Genomic DNA, 19,455 nt, shown 5'->3' with positions numbered 1-19,455 from the left:
TCTATCACCCACACAACCATTATCCACATTGTAAGCCATTTATTCACCAATCCTATACCTTAGACTGCCTTTGGCCCTTGGACTGGGCCCTCATTGCTCCTGGCATGGGGGCCATGTAGCCTGATAGAGCCACCCGGGGCCCAGAAACCTGTAGCCACAACGTCAGTGGCTATAACCGCTTCATCTGCCGCCGCTCCTGTCGGCGCTGCCGTTTCTCGTTGTGCTCTGGTGCTGGGGCGCCACTGTCTGCTGTAAACCAAGGGCCCAGTACATTGACCCACAGGAGGTAAAGGGCTCTCCCCGGCGCCTAGGAGAGAAAAGGGAGCTTGAAGCCAGGTGCAGGAAATGAAAGAAGAGAAGGGGTAGATGCCCCAGCTCCTCGTTGGGAGGCCCACGACCCACGTACCAGAAGCCAGAAGGACCAGATGTAGAGGGAGAAGCAGCTGAGCACCTGCACAATAGCTGTCAGTAGGATCACATCTTTAAGGTGCCTGTGGATAGAAGGGAGGCTGCAAGGGCCAAAAATAGTGGACGGGGAATTCCCTGGCGGTCCAGTGGTTAGGCCTCCAGGCTTTCACTGCTGAGAGCCCAGGTTCGATCCCTGGTCCGGGAACTAAGATCCCACAAGCCGCACAGAACAGCCAAAAAAAAAAAAAATTTTTTTTAATTAAAAAAACAGGGGCTTCCCTGGTGGTGCAGTGGTTGAGAGTCCGCCTGCCGATGCAGGGGACGCGGGTTCGTGCCCCGGTCCGGGAAGATCCCACATGCCGCGGAGCGGCTGGGCCCGTGAGCCATGGCCGCTGAGCCTGCGCATCTGGAGCCTGTGCTCCGCAACGGGAGAGGCCACAACAGTGAGAGACCCGCGTACCGCAAAAAAATAAAATAAAAACAAAAATAATAGATGGGCCCTAGTTCAACTCCCTTCCACCCTTCCACAGGTAGCTGTGGGTCTTGGGCCCCAGCACCCCAGCCCTGGCGCCGCTCACCTGGGCTGACAGCGGGGGACACTCACTCTGCCATGCCCTGCTCCATGTTGAGATCCATTCCACCATCCATCAGGGCCCCATCCTCAGAGAAGGCTGCCCTTGCCATCGAGCTCATAGAGTGGTAGCTGGCTCCGTATACTGCCAGACTAAAGCCCAGGGCCATCTGCCGAACAAGAATGGGGGTATCAAAGGCCAGCCACTGACCCTATGTGCTTACCCACTTCCCAGGATGCAGGACACTTACCCAGGCCCAAAATGAAGCAGATGAGTAGAAGAAGACCAGGGTGACAAGACAGTAAATGGCCTGTAAGCAGACACAGGATCAGGCTGTGATCAAAAGCTTACTAGGGACTTCCCTGGTGGCGCAGTGGTTAGGAATCCGCCTGCCAATGCAGGGGACACTGGTTCGATCCCTGGTCCGGGAGGATCCCACATGCTGCGGAGCAACTAGGCCCATACACCACAACTACTGAAGCCCACGTGCCTAGAGCCCGTGCTCCACAAGAGGAGCCACCGCAACGAGAAGCCCGCGCACAGCAACGAAGAGTAGCCCCCACTCGCCGCAACTAGAGAAAGCCCATGCACAGCAACAAGGACCCAATGCAGCCATAAATAAATAAATAAATAATAAAAATTTTAATTTTTAATGAAAAAGAAATCTAAAAAGCTTACTAAACCATGGACCTCCCTCGACTCTGACCAAGATATTAGGCCAGGTGATGAAAGAAGACAAGTCGTTTCTTATACGGTTGGGGGAAGAGGTCTGCTTCCTGAATACCCAGACTCCCCTCCGACATTTCAGCCCAGGAAAGAAGCCCCTGTGTATTTAGGATGGGAAGGGCTCTCCAGTCAATCTGAGACTCACACCCTCATTTCGTTTTTGGTTTTTTGTTTTGACTATTCAGCACTTTCTCTGTGCCACGATCCTTTCTCATTTACTTTTAGTTGGAGTTTTCTTTTGGAGCTTTAGCTGTCATACACTGCCACCACTCCACCCCACCAAACAGAGCTGAGGGCTATGGAACATTGGGTGGGCACAGAAGCAAGGAGGGAGGCACTTACATTGGCCCCCAGTATGATTCGCAGGTAGAACTTCAAGGTCTCTTTGTTCTCCTCAAATATCTGCTTCTTCCCTCTCGTGCCCACTTTGCCCTTGGGCTGCAGAGAGATGACGAGATGCTGTCAGAACTCTCATCAGCCAGGGTCTTCCTTATCCTCCCCACCATTCCGGTTAGCTACAGAGTTTCATCTGCACCTCAGTCGAGTCTCCGCGGTGCTCAAAGCTAGCACAATTCTTGGGATGTCCACCCCTCCTCCAAACCATCCTGCTTAGGGCTGACAGCATCTTTCCAGCACACCCAGCAATGACCGCCTCCTGCTCGGGCTGGGAACAATCCAGCACTAGGCTGGTATCTCCTGAATCCTCTGATAAGGCCCAGTTTTGGGCTGACAAACCCTTCAGAGGGGATCCCTGAGGGGGCTTGAATGGCGACCCTCTCCGGCCTCTGCTAGAGTAAACCAGATCTGGGCTAACGCCTACCCCGCCTCAAGCCCCTCAGATCTCCAGCTAGTCCTGACACTGTCTGGTACCGACGCCCACCCCTCTCCGGCACCAGCTCTGGTACGTTCCTGCGCCTCTCCACTCCCCCGCTTAATCTAGTACGGTCCAGCCACCGGATGGCACCTCCCTCTGGCCGACCCACTGCCCTTGATGTCCTTCCTCTGTTTTCAGTCTCCCGGCCCCCCGAGAGTGCTTTGCCTTGCGGACCCCGCCCTACTCGCCCTCCTTACCGCCATGGTGCGACGCAAATACCCAGCCGGGGAAAGATGGGAGAGCGACCGAAACAGCACTCAGTTGGTACCACATCTGCTGCACAGGCACTTCCGGTGCAGACCCAAATCGTAAGCAACTGGGACGGAAGTGGGAAATCCACCTCCTTCCCAAGCTCCGCCCGCCAGAGTCGGTGGGACTTCACTTCCCAGAAAGCCTTGCGCGGGGGCGGAGGCGGCAGGGATGCGATGGCTGAATCTCTGCCCTGGAGGTGAGAGGAGGCCGCCCTCAGGCCTAGCTCGGGACAGGCCCCGCCCTCGGGGTCCCAGGCTGTGGAGAGCGGCTGTCAGACAGCTCGCCTGGGCCCCGCCCGTCTGGCGGAAACAACCAGCCCGGGAGATCCAAGGACCTGCTGGCTATGGGTAACGGCCCCGCCTTTGGGCCACCCCATCCCCTTACCTTGGGCGACCATCCTCTCCTTCCCTATCGGCCCCAAGAGATGGCCGCTCTGTCACCTCAGCGAGGACAGGGCCTCTGCCTACCCTGCATCTCTTGAGATGGCCGCCCCTCCCCCTCAGCTCTGGAAGATGTCCGCTCCATCCCATCATCCCCGAAGGTTAAACCGATCTTATCCCCATTGGCCCCTTGGAATGGTCGCTCTATTCCCTCCTCCCCGAGAGATGGCTGCCCCTTCCCCTGGCGGTGGAAAACAGACTGCCCCCTCCCATCAACTTCGGGCATGGTCTCTGAGTTCCCTCACCGGGGACAGGCCTACTCCCCGCTCCCTCGACCCCTAGTGATGGCCATCCCTGCTTCCTTCACCCCATGGGATGTTTGCTCCCTCTCCTTAGCCTGGAGCAAGACCACTCTGCCGCTGTTATCTAGAGAGAGATGATAAGTTTTGTCCCCAGTGGCCTCTTGGGATGGTCTCTTCATCCCTTTTCCTCTGAGAGCTGGCAACCCTCTCCCCTCAGCCCAAGGGAGACAGGCCACCCTTTCCCCATCAGCCCTTGGAATGGTGCTCCTTTCCCTTAGCAAATACAGGACTGCTCCAACCCCAGTGAGCCCCCTGCGATGGCATCCTTTCCCCCTTTGGCCCCGGAGGATATCTGTTCCATCCCCATAGATCTCAGAGATGACCAGTCATATCTCTAGTAGCTCCTTGGGATGGGGTTCGTTGGGTGGCCACTCCACCCTTATCACTGCTTCTTCTGGTCCCTCTAGAAAGGCCTCCCTGCTTCTCAGCTCAAAGAATCATGCTTCCTCCCCTCAGGGAGGACAGGTTTGTTGCCCTCCCTTTGCTCCTTGGATTGACTGCTGAGCCCCAGAAGACAGGATGGCCACTATCTTACCTCGGCTCAGTCAGGTTTTCCTGCCTCCCCTTGGGGATAGGGGCGTGATCAGTCCCAGTCCCCATCGGTGTTCTCTTGCCCATGCCTAGCCTCCCTGGTCCAGAGGCTGTTCTCCCCAGTCATTCTCCTCTCAGTAATGATCTGCTTTATCTTCCCACCCCTTCCTTGAGCAAACCTTTGGTGAAAATAGAGGTAAAAGACTGTCCATCCTTACTTAATGCAATCCAGTAAGTATTGACTGAGTACCTTCTGTGTACTAGGATCAGAGAAGGAAAGAAGAGATCAGAGTGGGCTGGGGAAAAGGTCCACATAGGCAAAAGGAAATAAGGAAATAGACATGCTGTGTTTGTAGGACAGTGAGGAGACTGGATTGTGGAAGCTCTGGAATCAGGGGTCCAGTCAGGCATGGAGGCCTGGCAGTGCTGACCCAGGAGAAGAGATTTTGTCTTGAGGGGACTGGGAAACCCTGAAGGTTTTCATCAGGAGTGCACTGAGACTGAAAGCTGTGTTTTAGGAAAATTAACCTTGTTGCATTGTGAGGAATGATTAGCAAGGATGAGCCTGGATGCAGGGAGATCAGGTGGGAAATTGTGGAAGGAATGAAGGCAGGGGTGATGAAGATCTGGGCTACTAAGGTGGTAATTTTTCAAAGGCAGAAATATTAGTAACAGCAATCCAGGAACCATTTATGGACAACCTACTAGATGTGAAGCATATTATATCTATTAAATATATATATATATATAAAAATTATATTATGTATATATAATTTAATCCCCATCATAAGACTATGATCTAGATTTTTAATATCCCCATTTTACAGGTGTGGAAACTGAGGCTCAGAGAGTTCAAGTACCTTGCCTGAGGTCACACAGCTAGGAATCTGTGGAGCTGGGATTTGAATGAGTCTAAGTTAGCCTGGCCTAAAGCCTGTGCTTTACACCTATATCTGAGAGCAAGGGACAGAAGAGCATGAAGAGTACACAGTATTATCAGGATCATCAGGTGAGATGCACTGTTGGCATTGAAGCTCAGGGGCTGGAAAGTTGGGAGGAGGGGCTGCTTTGGACTGAGGTTGAGATGAAGGTGACGGTAAAACATTTGGATGAAGAATCCTGTGGAGAGTTGGAAATACTAAACTAGCACATTAATGATAAAACAATATGTCCATATTGAATTGCTGGTTATTCCTATAGAGGTAACTGTTAAAGCCATGCAAATGAATTTATTATCCTGGAAAGTAACAGACTGAAAGGCCCAGGTCTGAACCCTGGGAGCCACAGAAGAATCCAGAAACAGGGCAGTTGGAGTGGTGAGTGGAGCCCTAGAAAACACAGCATCACAGAAGTCAAGGAGGGAAGATTCCAGAAGAAAAGAATAGTTAATATCAGATAATTCCTGGTCTCACAGGCAACTCCCTTCCCCAGTCCCTAATAGGGCCTCCACTCCCACGCACCCCCAGCCTCACAGAGCGTAGGTGGAGTGAGAGTCTAAGCCTACCAGGCTGTTAAGATTTTCTTGCTGAGAATCTTAACAGTCAGCTGAGTAGCCTAGTTGGCAGTGAAGAAGATGGGAAAAGAGTGCGGTCCCAGTGTAACTTCCTGAAGATCAGAGAAGGAACACCTGACTTGCTGTGTTCTAGATCCTATGCAAGACACTTTACCATGTTATTTAATTGTCACAACCACCCATTTAAATCTCACTACAATTGTCTTTTTATAGATAAGGAAAATAAGGCTCGGAGAGGTCACTTGAGAGAATAAGGATCTAAACTAGGTTTATCTGGTCCCAATGCCCAGGTTCTTTTTACCAACTTGAGCAGGAAGTTTGATTTTTATCAGTCAGAGCAAACCTGCATCCAGGTGGTGCTCAGGAGAGGTTTGTTCCCAGTAAAGATACCTGGCGGCTGGAGAGGGGAAGTGAAGACTCCATGAAGCTTAGGATCCAAGATGAACTAGAAGCCAGTGCTCTAGTCCCCTCTGACCTACTGTGCTATCAGCTGGAGAAGGTTCCAAAGGCCCCCACCAGCACTAACAGCCCCCAATGCCCATTCTTTTTCCCTCAGATGCTCACATATATTCTGAGCTTCCTGCCTCTGTCAGATCAGAAAGAGGCCTCCCTCGTGAGTCGGGCTTGGTGCTGTGCAGCCCAGAATGCCCTTCGGGAGGTAAGGTACCTGCCCTCACCTGGCCCATTCTCACTTCAGCTTGCTCCTGGCCCTGCTCATGCATCATTCATCCACTCATTCCTGCATACTTATTCATACATGCTTGACTCTGGGTACAGTGCTGGGGCTCTACAGATGAATAAAACTCCCCTGAGAAGCTCCTAGTCCAGTGAAGGAGAAACACAAATATGTGAGTGATCATGATGTCGTGTGCTCGGTGCTGTGACACTGGAATGAAGGGTGCCATGGGGACACGAAGAAGGACATCGAAGGAGACTGGCAGCCTCAGGGAAGGCTTCCTGAAGGAATAGGATGAGGATGAAGGTTGGTCTTCCAGAACTCATATCAGCACAGGTGAAGGCACCAAAATGTGAAATAGGTCTGGAAACGACCACACAGGTTCCCTATGACTGGAACTTAGGTGTGTGAGAAGTGGTGGGAGATGAGGCTAGAAAGGGGTCAGACAGCAAGAGAGGTGCCAGGTGGCATTGCTGGGACTTTCTCCTGGTTATCATCGTGGGGCCTTTAAAGAAATATGAGGCAGGGGAGTGACATGTGGTGATTTGTGTCTTAGACATCTGCAGTGCAGAGTGGACTGAGAGGGCGAGTCGGAGTGCAGGGAGACAGCCCACTAGGAGGTGAATGCAGGCATCTGTGCTCGTTTGAAGGGCAGCAATGATAGCTCTTTGTTTCAATTTTGACTTCTTTGATTATCACTGAGGTTGAACAGTTTTCTCATGAGCTGACCATTTACATTTCCCTCTTTTGTGTATTTGTGTTCCTTGTCCATTTAACTATTGGGGTCTTAGTATTTTTCTTATCCATTTGTATGAACTTTTTATAATTAAAGAGATTAACCTTTTACATATTTATTGAAATACATTCCTAATATATTTGCCTTTTAATTTGATTTGTAGATATGTGTTTATGAGGTTAAATTTCTAGGTTGTTGATTCTGAACTTCTTTTCTTTCTTATTTCTTCCATTGCTTTAGAGATCCTTTGCCTCTCTTCAGAGATCTGATAAATATACACTTATATTTTGTGTCTTTCTTTTTAATTAGAATTTACTTTTTAGATCAGTTTTAGGCTCACAGCAAAATTGTTTCTTGTGTTTTATGGTTTGAATTTTTATATTAATTATATTTTTTATTGGTGTAATTTATTTTGATTTATGCTCTAAGGTAAGGAGCTAAACTGATTAGTTTTCAAATAGCCCAAATACCATTTATGTATAATGAGTTGGAAGCCTCGTCTGTCATATATTAAATGTGTGTGTTTAAGTAGGGTCTGTTGTTGAGTTCTCTCTCCAGTGTCATTGAGCTTAGTGTCTAAAGGAATTTGATTTGAACTTGTTGAAAATTTGAAGTATAAGACATCTAAATGGTGAGATCCAGTTGGCAGTTGGGTTTCTGAGAGAGGAATTCAAGAGAAGGGTCTAGGTAATAAATATATATGTGGGTGTCATTAAAGAACAGGTGGGCGTTTAAGCCACGGATCTGAGTCCCTTCCCCTAGGGAGAGCGCGAGGAGCCCTGAAGAGCAGGCCACAGAGAATGCCCCCAAGCGGACACCAGTCCAAAGGCACGGAGAGGAGGAGGGGCCTACAGAGGGGGCTGAGGAGATCCCAGCGAGAGGAGGACACACAAGTCAAAGGTGAAGAGCATTTCAAGTGTTGAGTGGATGAGTAACAGTGTCAAATCCCACAAAGAGTCCAGAAAATAAAAAACAGATAGTGTCCGTGATGTTTGACATACAGGGTGGTCACCAATGGCTTCAGTAACATTTGGCATCTGGGGAAAAAGGCCAGGTAGGTTGAAGAGTGAATGAGAGAAGAAAGGATATGTAGAGGATGACCTCACTTGCAAGAAATTTCCCCATGAAAAGAAGAAAATAAATAGAATTGTAAAGAGAAGTTGAGGTGGGCTAAACAAAGGATTTTAACTGGGAGAAATCGCTAATGTGTTTATGTGCTGAAGGAGTCACTAGTGAGTGTAGGGAGGAGAGAGGTCAGGAATGGCAGCCACCACCTGAGGTGGCAGCCAGACAGGCTTCAGTGAACAAGGCTTGGTCTTGGGTAGGATGGAGAGGATGTCACCTCTCCTGAGGAAGTGAAGGGGTGGGGGTGGCAATGTGAAGCTGTTTGCTGAGGCAGTTCCTTAAAGGCTGGTGGGTTCTTTGTGTGGTGACCGTGGAGGCCAGGTTGTCTTAGGGGAGTAAGTAGGAGGCAGAGGCCAGGGCCTCAGCAGAGGTTTGGAATATTCACACAGCAGGAGGAAGATGGGAAGTTACCAGAGACACAGGGAGGGGCCTCACTCACTCAGGTGGTGATACTGCACTCTGCTGAGCCCTAGGAGTGCAGGGCTGGGGCTGACACAGCACCCAGAGTTGATAGTGAGAGGGAGACAGCACAAGCCAAAAGGAGGGGGTAGGGTGCTGCACTCACAATCGTATGAGGCACACCAAGGATGCAGAGAGAAGAGTCACGAAAGACTTCATGGAGAAGGGGACGCTTGGGCTAAATCTCCAGAGAGGAATAAATGCTGGCTAAACAGACAAGCCGGAGTAGGTGAGGGGCCAGCCCCACCCACCCCACCCACCCCTGCCAAAAATAAACAGAAAACAGCTGAACCCAGCCAGGGGAGCATGAGACAATAGAAGGGCTTGAGTGCCAGTCAGGAAGCTCAGTCTCCATGCTGTGCAGTGGCGAACCATCAAAGGGCCTGAAGAGTGTCGTCTATTGCCTTTTGTAAGGACCACCCTGGTGACAATACCAAGGATAGACTGGAGCCAGGGAGACTGGAGGCCCGGACCCTGATCAGGAGGAAACTGCTTAATATATTTCTGACAGACAATAAGGACACCTGAACTAAGGCAGAGCAATGAGGGGGGAGCAGAGGGACATATTACAATGTATCGAAGAGATGGAATGGAAAGGACTTTCATCACTGTGGATGTGAGGGAGCGGTCTAGGATGACTCCCAGATTTCTGACTTAGGTGATGTGGTAGAGGGCACTGAGAGTTTAGGAGAAGGGCCAGAGACCAGCAATAAGACAGTAAACTCAGATTTGGGCATATTGCATCCTTGAATCCGGAGAGAGGTCCATCAGATCATGGCTCCCAGTATCTGGTGCTCAGGAAGAAGGTGTGGAAAACAAAGTAGTTGGAATGGGATGAACTCTGCTGGGTGCACATGGAGGGAAAGTGTGTGTGTGTGTGTGTGTGTGTGTGTGTGTGTGTGTGTGTGTGTGTGTGTGTGTGTGTGTGTGTGTGTGTGTGTGTGTGTGTGTGTGTGTGTGTGTGTGTGTGTGTGTGTGTGTGTGTGTGTGTGTGTGTGTGTGTGTGTGTGTGTGTGTGTTAGAATGGAACAACCCATGGATAACCCACTGGTCTACGGACTGGGCCTTTCTCTTCTTTGGTGACCCTGAATGGAAAGCAGCCTAGAAGGTAGGAGAGCCAAGAGGGCAGAGTCTCAGAACCCCCAGTGGGAGAGAGCATCAGGGGAGACTGGCCATCCATAGCAGGCAGCATGGCATGGCAGAGAGGACACTTGTGGGAAGTCTTCAGGGGAGCCCCCAGATGCTGGTGACCTTGCCAGAGAGGAGCTGTTGTTGGGAATGAGTGATTCTGTGGGGACAGTGGTGGAGGGGTAAGTGGGCAAAGCCATGGTAAAGAGGTGGCCACAGTGGGTGTGGGCACCCATGTGCTTCCAAGAAGCTTGACAGTGGAGGGGAGGGGATGAAAGGTGAGAAGAAGGGATGCAGGATCAAGGGAGGCCTTTGCTAAGACTCTGGGGTGTTTGTGGACTCTGGGGAACGAGCAGTGGAAAGGCAGGGTTCTCAGAGGAGAGGGTGGGGGACAGACTCAGTAGGCCGGGAGAAGGGGGTCACCCTGAACCAAAGAGCAGGAGAGGGAAGGAGGTTAGGATGGGTCCTGCCAGGGGTGGGCTGGTGGATGTGAACAGGGAAAAGGGAGGGCCTTCCCACCTAAGGGGCTTTGGTTTCTTTTTGAAATGGTCAGGTCATCTCGGAGAAGGCTGGAGTGAGGGGAAGGAGCTACAGTAGCGTCAGGGGCTGGAGAAGATAGTGGGCTTGGAGGGAAGTCTGAGGGGAGTGAGAAGAGATGGGGAGGCAGTGAGTAGGTGGGAGTGGGCAGGCCAGTGCTGACAGTGCAGGCACGAGGGGAGGCCATGGCTTCCTCGGGCAGAATTCTGTATCCCCAGCACACACCCAGAGGAGGCAGCGGTCTCATCATCCTTGGCCAGGCAGGGGGCAAGGAGAATGGGCACAGACAGCAGCATGACGGGCAGGGCCACAAGGACCCTGAGGAGAGGTAATCCGGGGGAGGCCTCTTGGAGTCCAGCAAAGAAGGAGAGCATAGAAGAAGCCAAGTGGGCAGTCAGTCCCCGGGGATAAAGGTGAGATTGGTATAGGAGTAAGGGAGGGAGGAAAAGGAGGAGACCAGGGTCAGAGTTTGGGATCGTAGAGTCTACCATTTTAGCACTGGGGCTTCTCCAGCTAACTCGGAACTCCAGATAGAACATTGACAAAGACCCGTTTGGTGCCTCTGCAAAACTCAGTCCCCCACTCCACCCCCAGGGCTGGGAGTGCTGGGAAGCCAGGCCACAGATACCTGAGCATCTAGGGCCCTGCCGGCACCATGTCCCAGAGACCAATCTGCGGAACCCTGTTGGCAGGAACCATCTCCCAGGGCTCAGCAGCTTGATAAGGAGGTGGAGCCCCAGCTAGTAGGTGCTACAGAAGATTCTGGCTGACCAAGGCCAAGCTGGGGCCTATATGGCTCCAGGCCAGGCTAGGATACTAGACTTGGCGACTTCTTATTCTCCCTGACCTGCCCCCACTTAATTCCATTTTTTCCTCAAATAAGAAGGTAGACAAAGGCAGCACCCCAACAATACACCCAGGCTCTGTCCGTACCAGGGCGGGGGTGCTATTTGCCTGCCACTGGGCTGGTCACTGAAGAACTCAGGACGGCTCCCACCCCCTGCGGCCTTCTCCTGCCCAAGGCGTCTATAACGCCTCTGGAAATGACCCCCAAGGTCTGACTCCTCTCTGGAGACCAAAGCCCCTGGGCACCAGGGCATATCTTTTCTCAAAGGGCTTCTGGAAAACAGGCGTGTTAACTTTGGATTCCTGTGCCAGCAGACAGGAGGGCCACGTCTCCGTCAGATGGCTTTTCAAGTCTGCACACAGGCCTGCCATCTCAGCTCAGGACTTCAGTAGTTATGACAGAGTCCTGGCCTCTCACAGTCAAGGGACATGTATTGCTTTTAGCAAGTTTAGGGCATTTTCCAAATGATTTCGCATTTACTCTTAAGATGCCGGCATTGGAAAGGGAGGAGCCCAGGGGGCTAGTCGGCCCCTCTGTGATGGGGCGGCTGAAGCTGGAGCAGGTACCTGTGTAGTCCTCCCTTAGGACTTTAGAAGCATCTTCCTAGGGCCTGGGAAGGGGGACTTTCCTACACTGGGGCCAAGGACCAGAACCCAGAAGCCTGCTGCTCTGCCCCCACAGATGATAATTATCCCTAATAGGCTGCTCCTGGGCTCCTGTATTTGAGTCCCAGGTAGACCACCTCGGTGATGGCTTAGAGGCTTCCTCCTCCCCACCAAGAAAAACAGTGGGGAGCAAGGAGGCAGTCTAAAATCTCACCCTGGCCCCATAGCTGGAAGTCCTTTAGGCCAGGCCCTGCCCCATTATTGGGTAGCTTTTGCTGCCACCTGCCAGCCCTGTACTTGGACGCTGGGCTGTTCATCTACCTTGTTCACAGGAAGGCAGTTGGGAGAGGGAAGAACTTTCCTGGTAGCCAGGGCTCAGGAAGACAGGGAAAGAAGGAAGACTGGAGGCTGCTGGAGCTGGGGCCTGCGGGGGTGGCATGTGACTATTGGGGGCAGGTGCTGCCTGGCAACCAGCACCGCTCTGCACTCCCCCAGCCAGAGTTCATTCTACTCATCATCAGATTGGCTCATCTGTCGTCACTGCAGGGCTTTGAAAGGGCTGGAGGCACGCTTTACCTTTCCTTTCTAGAACCTTTTCTCCCTGATCTTTTCGGTACCCTCCCGAACCTCACACACTGAGATCTTCCCCAGCTCTCCTTAAATCTGAGAGAGGGACCCAGGTCCTCGGAGTCCCCACTACCCCACTGTCTCCCAGTGTCCACGCGGGGAATCTGTGGGGAGAGCTCCTCTCATCCATACTGACCACAGGGTCTGAAATGGGAACCTGGTTTGACACCCTGATTCCCGTGAAATTCGCCCGGCGCTGGTCTCCCTCTTACCGTACGCTCCTCCTTCCCGTGAGGACAGCCATAGTCAGCTGCTTCTCTCTGGGGCAGAAGCCAGGCTGATTCTCCACACCTGGGAATGAGTTCCGTGCGTCTTCCTGGGAGAATCCTGTTGATAAGTATCTTATCAACAGGAGTGCGTATTAGGCGTCATTTCTACCTTTCTGGTTCCTTTTTGATGATGTTCTGTGGGGAACAAGCAGGGAATGTCAGCTTGTTCTTGCCGTTACTCACAGGACAGGTTTTTTGGGGAGCTTGCTTGTGAAAACAAGAGCCTTTGAGTACCACTTGCCTGCAACCTGGGCATTGGTCAGGGGTAGAGAAATGGGGCTAGGATTTTAGAAGCCAAGTCTTCTTCTCCCTCCCCCCAGAGACCAGTTCCACACATTCCTGTAGCTACTGTCCTTTGGCTCCTTCTGGCACAAGATCAGGGAAGGTTCCACGAAAACATCTCCCTCACTGGGGGCTCCCCAAACTCGTAAACAAGCCAGCTTTTTCCCACAACAACTTAGCCCTGAGCTTGCCTCCCGGCCCCACCCAACTCCCCACCGAACTCTGACTGTGTGCTCCCCGCGCTCGCTCCCCTGTTCCTCTACGGCAGGGCCAACTCAGCTTCCTCCCTGCCTCTGAAATTCATCCTATGAACTCCTGCCCACAGAAACGGGACGCTTCTCCCTCCTTACCTGGACAGATACGACAGACCCTCTAAAGAGCCCCAGGGCTCACAAGCACGTCTTGAACTCTCGAGCCTGAAGGGCCTACACTTGTGAGCGCGCCCACGCCCCTACGCATGCGCACACCACACTCAGTGCATGAGCACGTTTTCACTCACACACAAAACCCATTTTTGCAAACATTCATGTGGCTGAGACACTGAATGTGTGTGGCCACCAGGGGACCTTGGCCTCACTGCCTGTCCCAGATCTCTGGCATCTGGGCCACGGGGGATTGTGCTGAGCAACACCTGCGTACCTTCTTCCCGCCCTCAGCTGTTCCGAGGGCTATTTATATGCTCTCGCGAAAGTGGGGGAGGCTGACTGCTTAGCTAAGGCCAAGCTGAGGACCTGGATTTGGAGCCGAGTCCATGGGTCTCAGGGCCACCTTCTGAAAGTCCCAAAAGTTGAGGTCCAGCATACTTTGTCCTCCTGCTGCCGGGGGGCTTCTCTGGCTCTCCTCCAGGTCCCCCCCAGCCCTCCTGTACTCAGCATGCTAAGTCCCCACTCTGGCCCAGGCCCTCCATAGGCATTCAGTCCCGTCCGTCACTAACCTTCCTGTCCTCCCCTCGTAGTCATCCCCTTGGACCCCCAGTGGGACCCATCCTCCCAGCTTCCACTTCCCAACAGCACCCCCTCAAGCACACATGACACCACACACCACAGTGGGTCCCCATTGTAGAAAACCCCTTCCCTGACCTGCCCTCAAATTCTGGCCAGTGAATTGCCCCCAGACCCGATGGCCAGCACACTCTTGAGACCAGAGGGTTAACCCCAGGCCCGCTGCTGTCCCATAGGCCAACGTAAGGTACAACATCCCCGTGTCCTCTGCTTCCCTTCAGACCGTCAAGAGCCTGGGTCTCAGGGGCATCTGCTGCATCAGCCTGACTAACCTGGATGGCTCGCCGGCTTCACACCAGGTGCTGCAGTCTGTTGCCTACCACCTGGGCCTGCACTTGCAGAGCTTGTGCCTTGGGCAGCCCCACAGAGGCCTCCTTCATGGCCCTGATCCTGGGCTGCCCGGCCCTGCGTTTCCTTGACCTCAGTGGCTGCAACAGCCTTTTCACGTCAGGCATGCTGCTAGCTCAGCCCAAGACAGCACAGCGGGTCCAGCAGGCACTGAGCGGCCTCCATGAGCTCAGTCTGGCTAGCCTGCGGGACCTGACTGATCTCAGCTTCAACCGGCTCAGCAGTTGAGTTCTCAGCCTGGAGCGCCTCTCCTTGGCCTGCTGCCACCTCACCTTCGAGCCAGGCCCAGCCCAGGGCTCCATCGGCCCCCAGGATTCCTCCCCTTCCCAACTCTCCTTCCGCAACCTGCTGCAATTCGTGAAGGAGCAGGCTGGTAGGCTGCACGCCCTGGGCCTGAGTGGCACTGGCTTGCCACCCGAGGCCCTGCAGGCCCTGGGCCAGGTGGCTGGGCTGCAGCTGCAGGAGCTGAGCCTGCACAGCTGCCGGGACCTCTCCACAGAGGCTGTGGCCACCCTTTGCCACCAGCAACCAGGCCTTACCTTCCTGGACCTCAGCGGCTGCTCAGAACTGGCTGACGGGGCACTCTTGGCTGTGAGCTGGGGCCTGCGGCGCCTGTGGCACCTGAGCCTGAGGAAGCTGCAGCGCCTGACGGATGCAAGATACTCAGCCCTAAGGGGCCTGCGGGAGCTGCAGAGCCTCGACATGGCCGAGTGCTGCCTGGTGAGAGGGCGGGAATCGGCCCAGGCCCTGGGCTTGGTGTGCGGAGCTCCACACCCACTGGCCTCCCTCAGCCTGGCCTACTGCTCCTCACTCAAGGTGAGCGTCCCATTCCCTTCCTTCCTTCCTTCCTCACCAGGACCAGGGATTGGGGGAACTGGGAGCGTGGTGCCAGGGAAGCGCCCAGTGTTTGTGTCCAAGGAGTAGTTAGAGCTGAACTGGGGACACAGTCGGGAAGAGGAAAGGAGCCTAGACAGACAGGGCTGCTGCCAGCACTCCTCCCCGCAGCCCCACAGTGGGTCCAGGTAGAGGGAGGTCCAGGAGACCAGGGGGCCCAGCCCACAAGGTGGCACATACCTCACGAGCCAAGTGATTGGTGACCACTGCAGTCTGGGAAGGGGAGTGAGGGTGGGTGTTCTGGGGGCCAGGAAGGCTGATGAAAGGGGTGACAGAACCGAGCCCTGCGGGGAAGGGGTACCGAGGTTACACAGCAGTCATGGTTCAGGCAGGGCCCGAGGGAGGTAACGTGACGTGGGAGCAGAAGGGTCATTTCTTGACTGAAGCCAGTTCCTTCAATAGGGCTCAGCCCTGTCCCTCTGGGTGGCGTCCCTGTCTTCCTGCAGTGTCAGTCTCTTCCTCTTTAGCAGATTATTACTTCAATCTAGCACTGTGCCCAGAGCATTGCCCACCTGAAAAGCATCTCAGCCTTTTCCTCCAAGTGCCCCTCTTCCCCTGCCCTACTCCATCCTCACGGCTTCACCACTGTGCGTCTCTCAGCTGCTCTCTCTGGGGCCCCGCCTTCCCGTGTCTCTGCATCCCTCTACAAAGCAGCTTCCTCTGTTCTGCCCTTAGTTCCTGCTCCTGGTGGTGGCAGCCCTACCCGCCCTGTGACCTCACAGTCCTAGAGGGAGCATATTTGATTGGCTTAGCGAGAATCAGATGTCCACCACTGGTTCTGGGAGCACAGGCAGGGTGAACACCTTAGAAACTTTCACCTGCATCCTTCCTGCCCCAGCCAATCTAGGCATTTGCTTTTCTCCTGGTTTCCCACCACTGCAGCCCACCAGGTCCACTCCGACACCCACCAGCACAGGGATATTGTTGCTTCCTTCCGTGGACCCTGTGGCAGCTTCCTGTTGCCTGTGGGGCTGGAACCTTGGGCAGAACCTTCCTAGTGACCCCCGCCAAGCCCGGTGACACAGGCACAAGCCACCACTCCATTGCCCTCTCCCTCTTCCACTTCCCTCCTAGGACGCCTCAGTGCTCTCCCTGATGCCAGCGCTGGGCCCAAGCCTCAGGGTGCTAGACTTATCCTCCTGCGTGGCCCCTCACCAACCGGACCGTGCAGGCCATCTGCACCTACTTCACCCACCTGTCAGTCCCGCACCTGGCCTGGTGCAAGGAGCTCCGTGACCGGGGGCTTCTGGGCTTGGGGCAACCAAGTGAGGAGACTCTGCAGGGGCCACAGGTGTGGGACCCTCGAGGTGATGGCGGGCGGGGCGGTCCCTGGGCTCAGCTGCCCTCCTGCCCCTCCTGCGCCTGTCTCTGGGAGCAGCTGAAGGCCAAACTCAGGAGGAATCTGGGAAGCAGGGGTTTCCTCTCACAGCCACCCCGAGAGCTGGGCATCGGGCCTCCAGCCGCAAAAGGACCCTTCTCCCTGGCCATAGGGCCCGCCCTACTCACGCTGCAGGCCCTACGGGACTTGGACCTCACAGCCTGCAGCAAGCTGACTGATGCCAGTTTGACCAAGGTGTGGGGCTGGGGATGTGGATAGGCTGAAGGCCCTGTGGCTGAAACCAGCGGTCAGGGCCAACCCACTTTTTGCCTGGAAAAAGTCATTTCTCATTGGCTTCTGCTGCCCGTAGCCATTTCTCTGGCTGGGGGTGGGGGAAGCTGGAAGGGCTCCAGCACCACACCACCCGCCCCCCGCCATCCTCGCAGGTGCTCCAGGTCCCCCAGCTGAGGCGGCTGTCACTGAGCCTGTTGCCAGCACTCACAGACAAGGGCTTGCTGGCTGCGGCCAGAGGCTGCCCCAGCGTGGAGCGCTTGGTGCTGAGTCACTGCAGCCGCCTCAGCGACGAGGGCTGGGTCCAGGCAGCCGGCTCCCGGCCAAGGCTGCAGCACCTCAACCTGTCCAGGTGCAGTCAGCGCTCGGAGCAGTGAGTGTGTCCGGTGCTGCACAGTGTAGGGGCTGGGCTGGGGCCCCGTGCTGGGTCAAGCGCTCGCCCAGTGGCCTCCCTGCGAAACGCTGGGTTCCACTGGGCAGGCGTGCAAGCAGCTCCGGATGGCAGATGTGGCCATGTGTCCTGGCATTAGCATGGCTTCCGTCAGGCGCTTCCAAGCCCAACTGCCCAAGGTGACCTGCGTCCAGTCCCGCTTCGTGGGAGAGGCTGACCTGACCCTAACACTCTGAGGCCAGGTCAGTAACCAGCCCTGTGGCTCAGCCTCTGTCACCTCCAGAGGCCTGGCCTCTTGACCTGGAGTTTGACTCAGTGCCTCCCACCTCCCTCTGCTACATGCCCCAGAGCCCCTTCCCCAAGCTAAAAACCCCTTTTCTAGGACTAAGGGTGGGACTATATCAGGGCAGCCCAAGGGGCTTCCTGCCCCAGTCTGCCCCACAGCCCAGCAGGAACCTTTTCCAGCTACATGTCACTGCCACAGGCCCCTGGAAATGCCAGCTCCTGCTCTCCTGTCCAGGCCTTGGTCCAGAGGCCAGGCCCACAGGTGGGCTGGGCCTGGTGTTGGGAGGAACAGACCCTGTGCCTCTGGCCCTGCCCCTTCTCACACTAGGGCCTGTACTGTTCCCCACAGCTCTCCCAGCCCCCTACCAGCACTGAGCTTTAGCAGCCAAGCCACAGTCTTTGTTGTATACCCAACAAGATTAAAAATTCCAGATCTCACCTCCTTGTCCGAAGTTCTCAAAGGGCCCCTTCCCTCCCCACCTCAGATGAAGCAGCCCAGCCCAGGGACAATGTGTAGGAAACGTCAGAGGGACAGTTTCTTCCTCACACCTGGCCCAAAGCCCTACAGGTGCCCCCAGCAGGTCCTAGCTTCTTCCCCACATGGTGGGAGACTCCAGAGGCCTCTCCCCAGCACAAGCCCCAGGACATGTCCTGCAGCAAAGGCATGTCTGTGTACCCTCATCCCAGCCAGATCCCAGGAGCAGTGATTAAGGCTGCCTGAGTCAGTGAGGCTGTTTTCAGCACACACAAGACACTAAAGAGGATAGCATCTCTGGGTAGGAAGGGTCATTAGAGGTCTAGTCCAACCTCTTAAACAGAGACAGAAGCTATAAGCTTAGCCTGGGAGGTCAAGGAAAGACTCAAGTCAGTGAAAAAAGAGGAGGGAGGGAAGGAGACAATTAGGCAGAAGGGACCAGGGAGGTGCACATGGGCAGGCCAGAGCTGGCGCCGGGTGTAGGGGTAGTCCCAGTCCCATGGCAGGCAGGGAGGATGCCAGCTTGGACCGAGCATCCTTGGTCCACATGCTTGTGACTCTGTAAGCCACAAGCACTCTGTTGAAAGGGCTAAACCACAACGCGTCTGCAACCCATCTCGATTCTGTTCAATCATGGTACCGTGACCATTATCCACGGTCAACAGGGAGACACCGAAGAATACAGGGGAGACAGTGTGTGTATGAGTGTGTAATCAGATCGGCTTCCTGTTTGAGAAAGCAGTGTGGTAGTTGGTATTGAGAAGATTGGAAGGGCGAGACAGGAGGCAGGAAGTCAGGAGGTTCCTGCCAAGATGATGGTGGCCTGTAACAAGGGACTGGAGACACTGAGAAGGAAGAATTGATGGTATTAGGAGACTTAACTGCACTTGGGCTCCCCATTTGCACCTTGAACTCAACAGGGACTATTCTAAGTGCGGTGGGAAGTCTGAATGCAGGAGTGGGCATGTGGGGCCCTGAATGCCCAAGTCAGAAGCATAGCTAGAGAGAGGGAACAAGTACTCCCCCAGAACATTCTTCAAAGGAGGTGTCGTATCATTAGTTTTTAGGTAACATGGTGATGGTTAACGCTTAAAAAACATATTTTGAGGAGGCACTGGGAAAGAGAGGTAGTGAGAGGCATGGAGGAGGTCAGAGGGTGGTGGCTGGCAGCTTCCAGCCTGCCCGTGGGTCCTGTGGGTGGGTGTGCTCCTCTTTGCCTCAGAGGCTTGGGGTCTGTGACCATAGCCTCCGAGCTTCACCTCCAGCTGGCCTGTCTGTGGCCCCCACCCCACCCATGCTGCTGCAGTTGGGTTTTAATCAGAATGCAGGCTTGCTGCACTAAATTCCCCCTTGTCAGAATCAGCCTACATCCTCCCACTGGCCTGGGGGACATCTTTTGGAACCTTGAGTTTGCCCTTCAGCACAAAGCATACCCAACTTCACATCTCTCCCTTCACGCCTCTCAACAGGAGGCCGTCACGACCCACAAATGACGCAGGGGAAGGGCCAAGCAGGGTTGAGGACTGAGCTCAGACTGTCAGGA

The 19,455-nt window shown here is 54.4% G+C and overlaps 2 protein-coding genes across 4 annotated transcripts; one reads left to right on the top strand and one right to left on the bottom strand.

Moving 5' to 3' along the window:
• Positions 1–10: 10 nt before the first annotated feature.
• Positions 11–12,697, bottom strand: TMEM208 (transmembrane protein 208). Of its 3 annotated transcripts, XM_059999667.1 has the most exons (7): positions 12,571–12,697; positions 2,778–3,022; positions 2,049–2,144; positions 1,231–1,290; positions 1,013–1,149; positions 407–491; positions 11–307 (listed from the first exon to the last, which is right to left on the bottom strand). In XM_059999667.1, exons 2-7 carry the CDS (start codon positions 2,781–2,783, stop codon positions 170–172), a joined length of 522 nt encoding a protein of 173 aa, XP_059855650.1. In that variant the 5' UTR covers positions 2,784–3,022; positions 12,571–12,697; the 3' UTR covers positions 11–169. The 3 variants fall into 3 exon arrangements, with proteins under 3 accessions (XP_059855650.1, XP_059855651.1, XP_059855653.1); XM_059999668.1 differs by lacking the exon at positions 1,231–1,290 and having other exon boundaries at positions 12,571–12,695; XM_059999670.1 differs by lacking the exons at positions 1,231–1,290; positions 2,049–2,144; positions 12,571–12,697 and having other exon boundaries at positions 2,778–2,890.
• Positions 5,952–18,124, top strand: LOC132416332 (F-box/LRR-repeat protein 2-like). Its single transcript, XM_059999673.1, is given in 6 exon segments — positions 5,952–6,276; positions 14,784–15,074; positions 16,227–16,301; positions 16,303–16,725; positions 16,917–17,138; positions 17,206–18,124. Coding segments are annotated over 6 exon segments (1,431 nt in total). The 5' UTR covers positions 5,952–6,039; the 3' UTR covers positions 17,389–18,124.
• The last annotated feature ends 1,331 nt before the right edge of the window (positions 18,125–19,455 follow it).

This window comes from Delphinus delphis, chromosome 20 (genome assembly GCF_949987515.2).
Source record: "Delphinus delphis chromosome 20, mDelDel1.2, whole genome shotgun sequence".
In the NCBI taxonomy this organism is placed as follows: Eukaryota; Metazoa; Chordata; class Mammalia; order Artiodactyla; family Delphinidae; genus Delphinus; species Delphinus delphis.
This window is presented reverse-complemented; position numbering and strand designations above follow the sequence as displayed.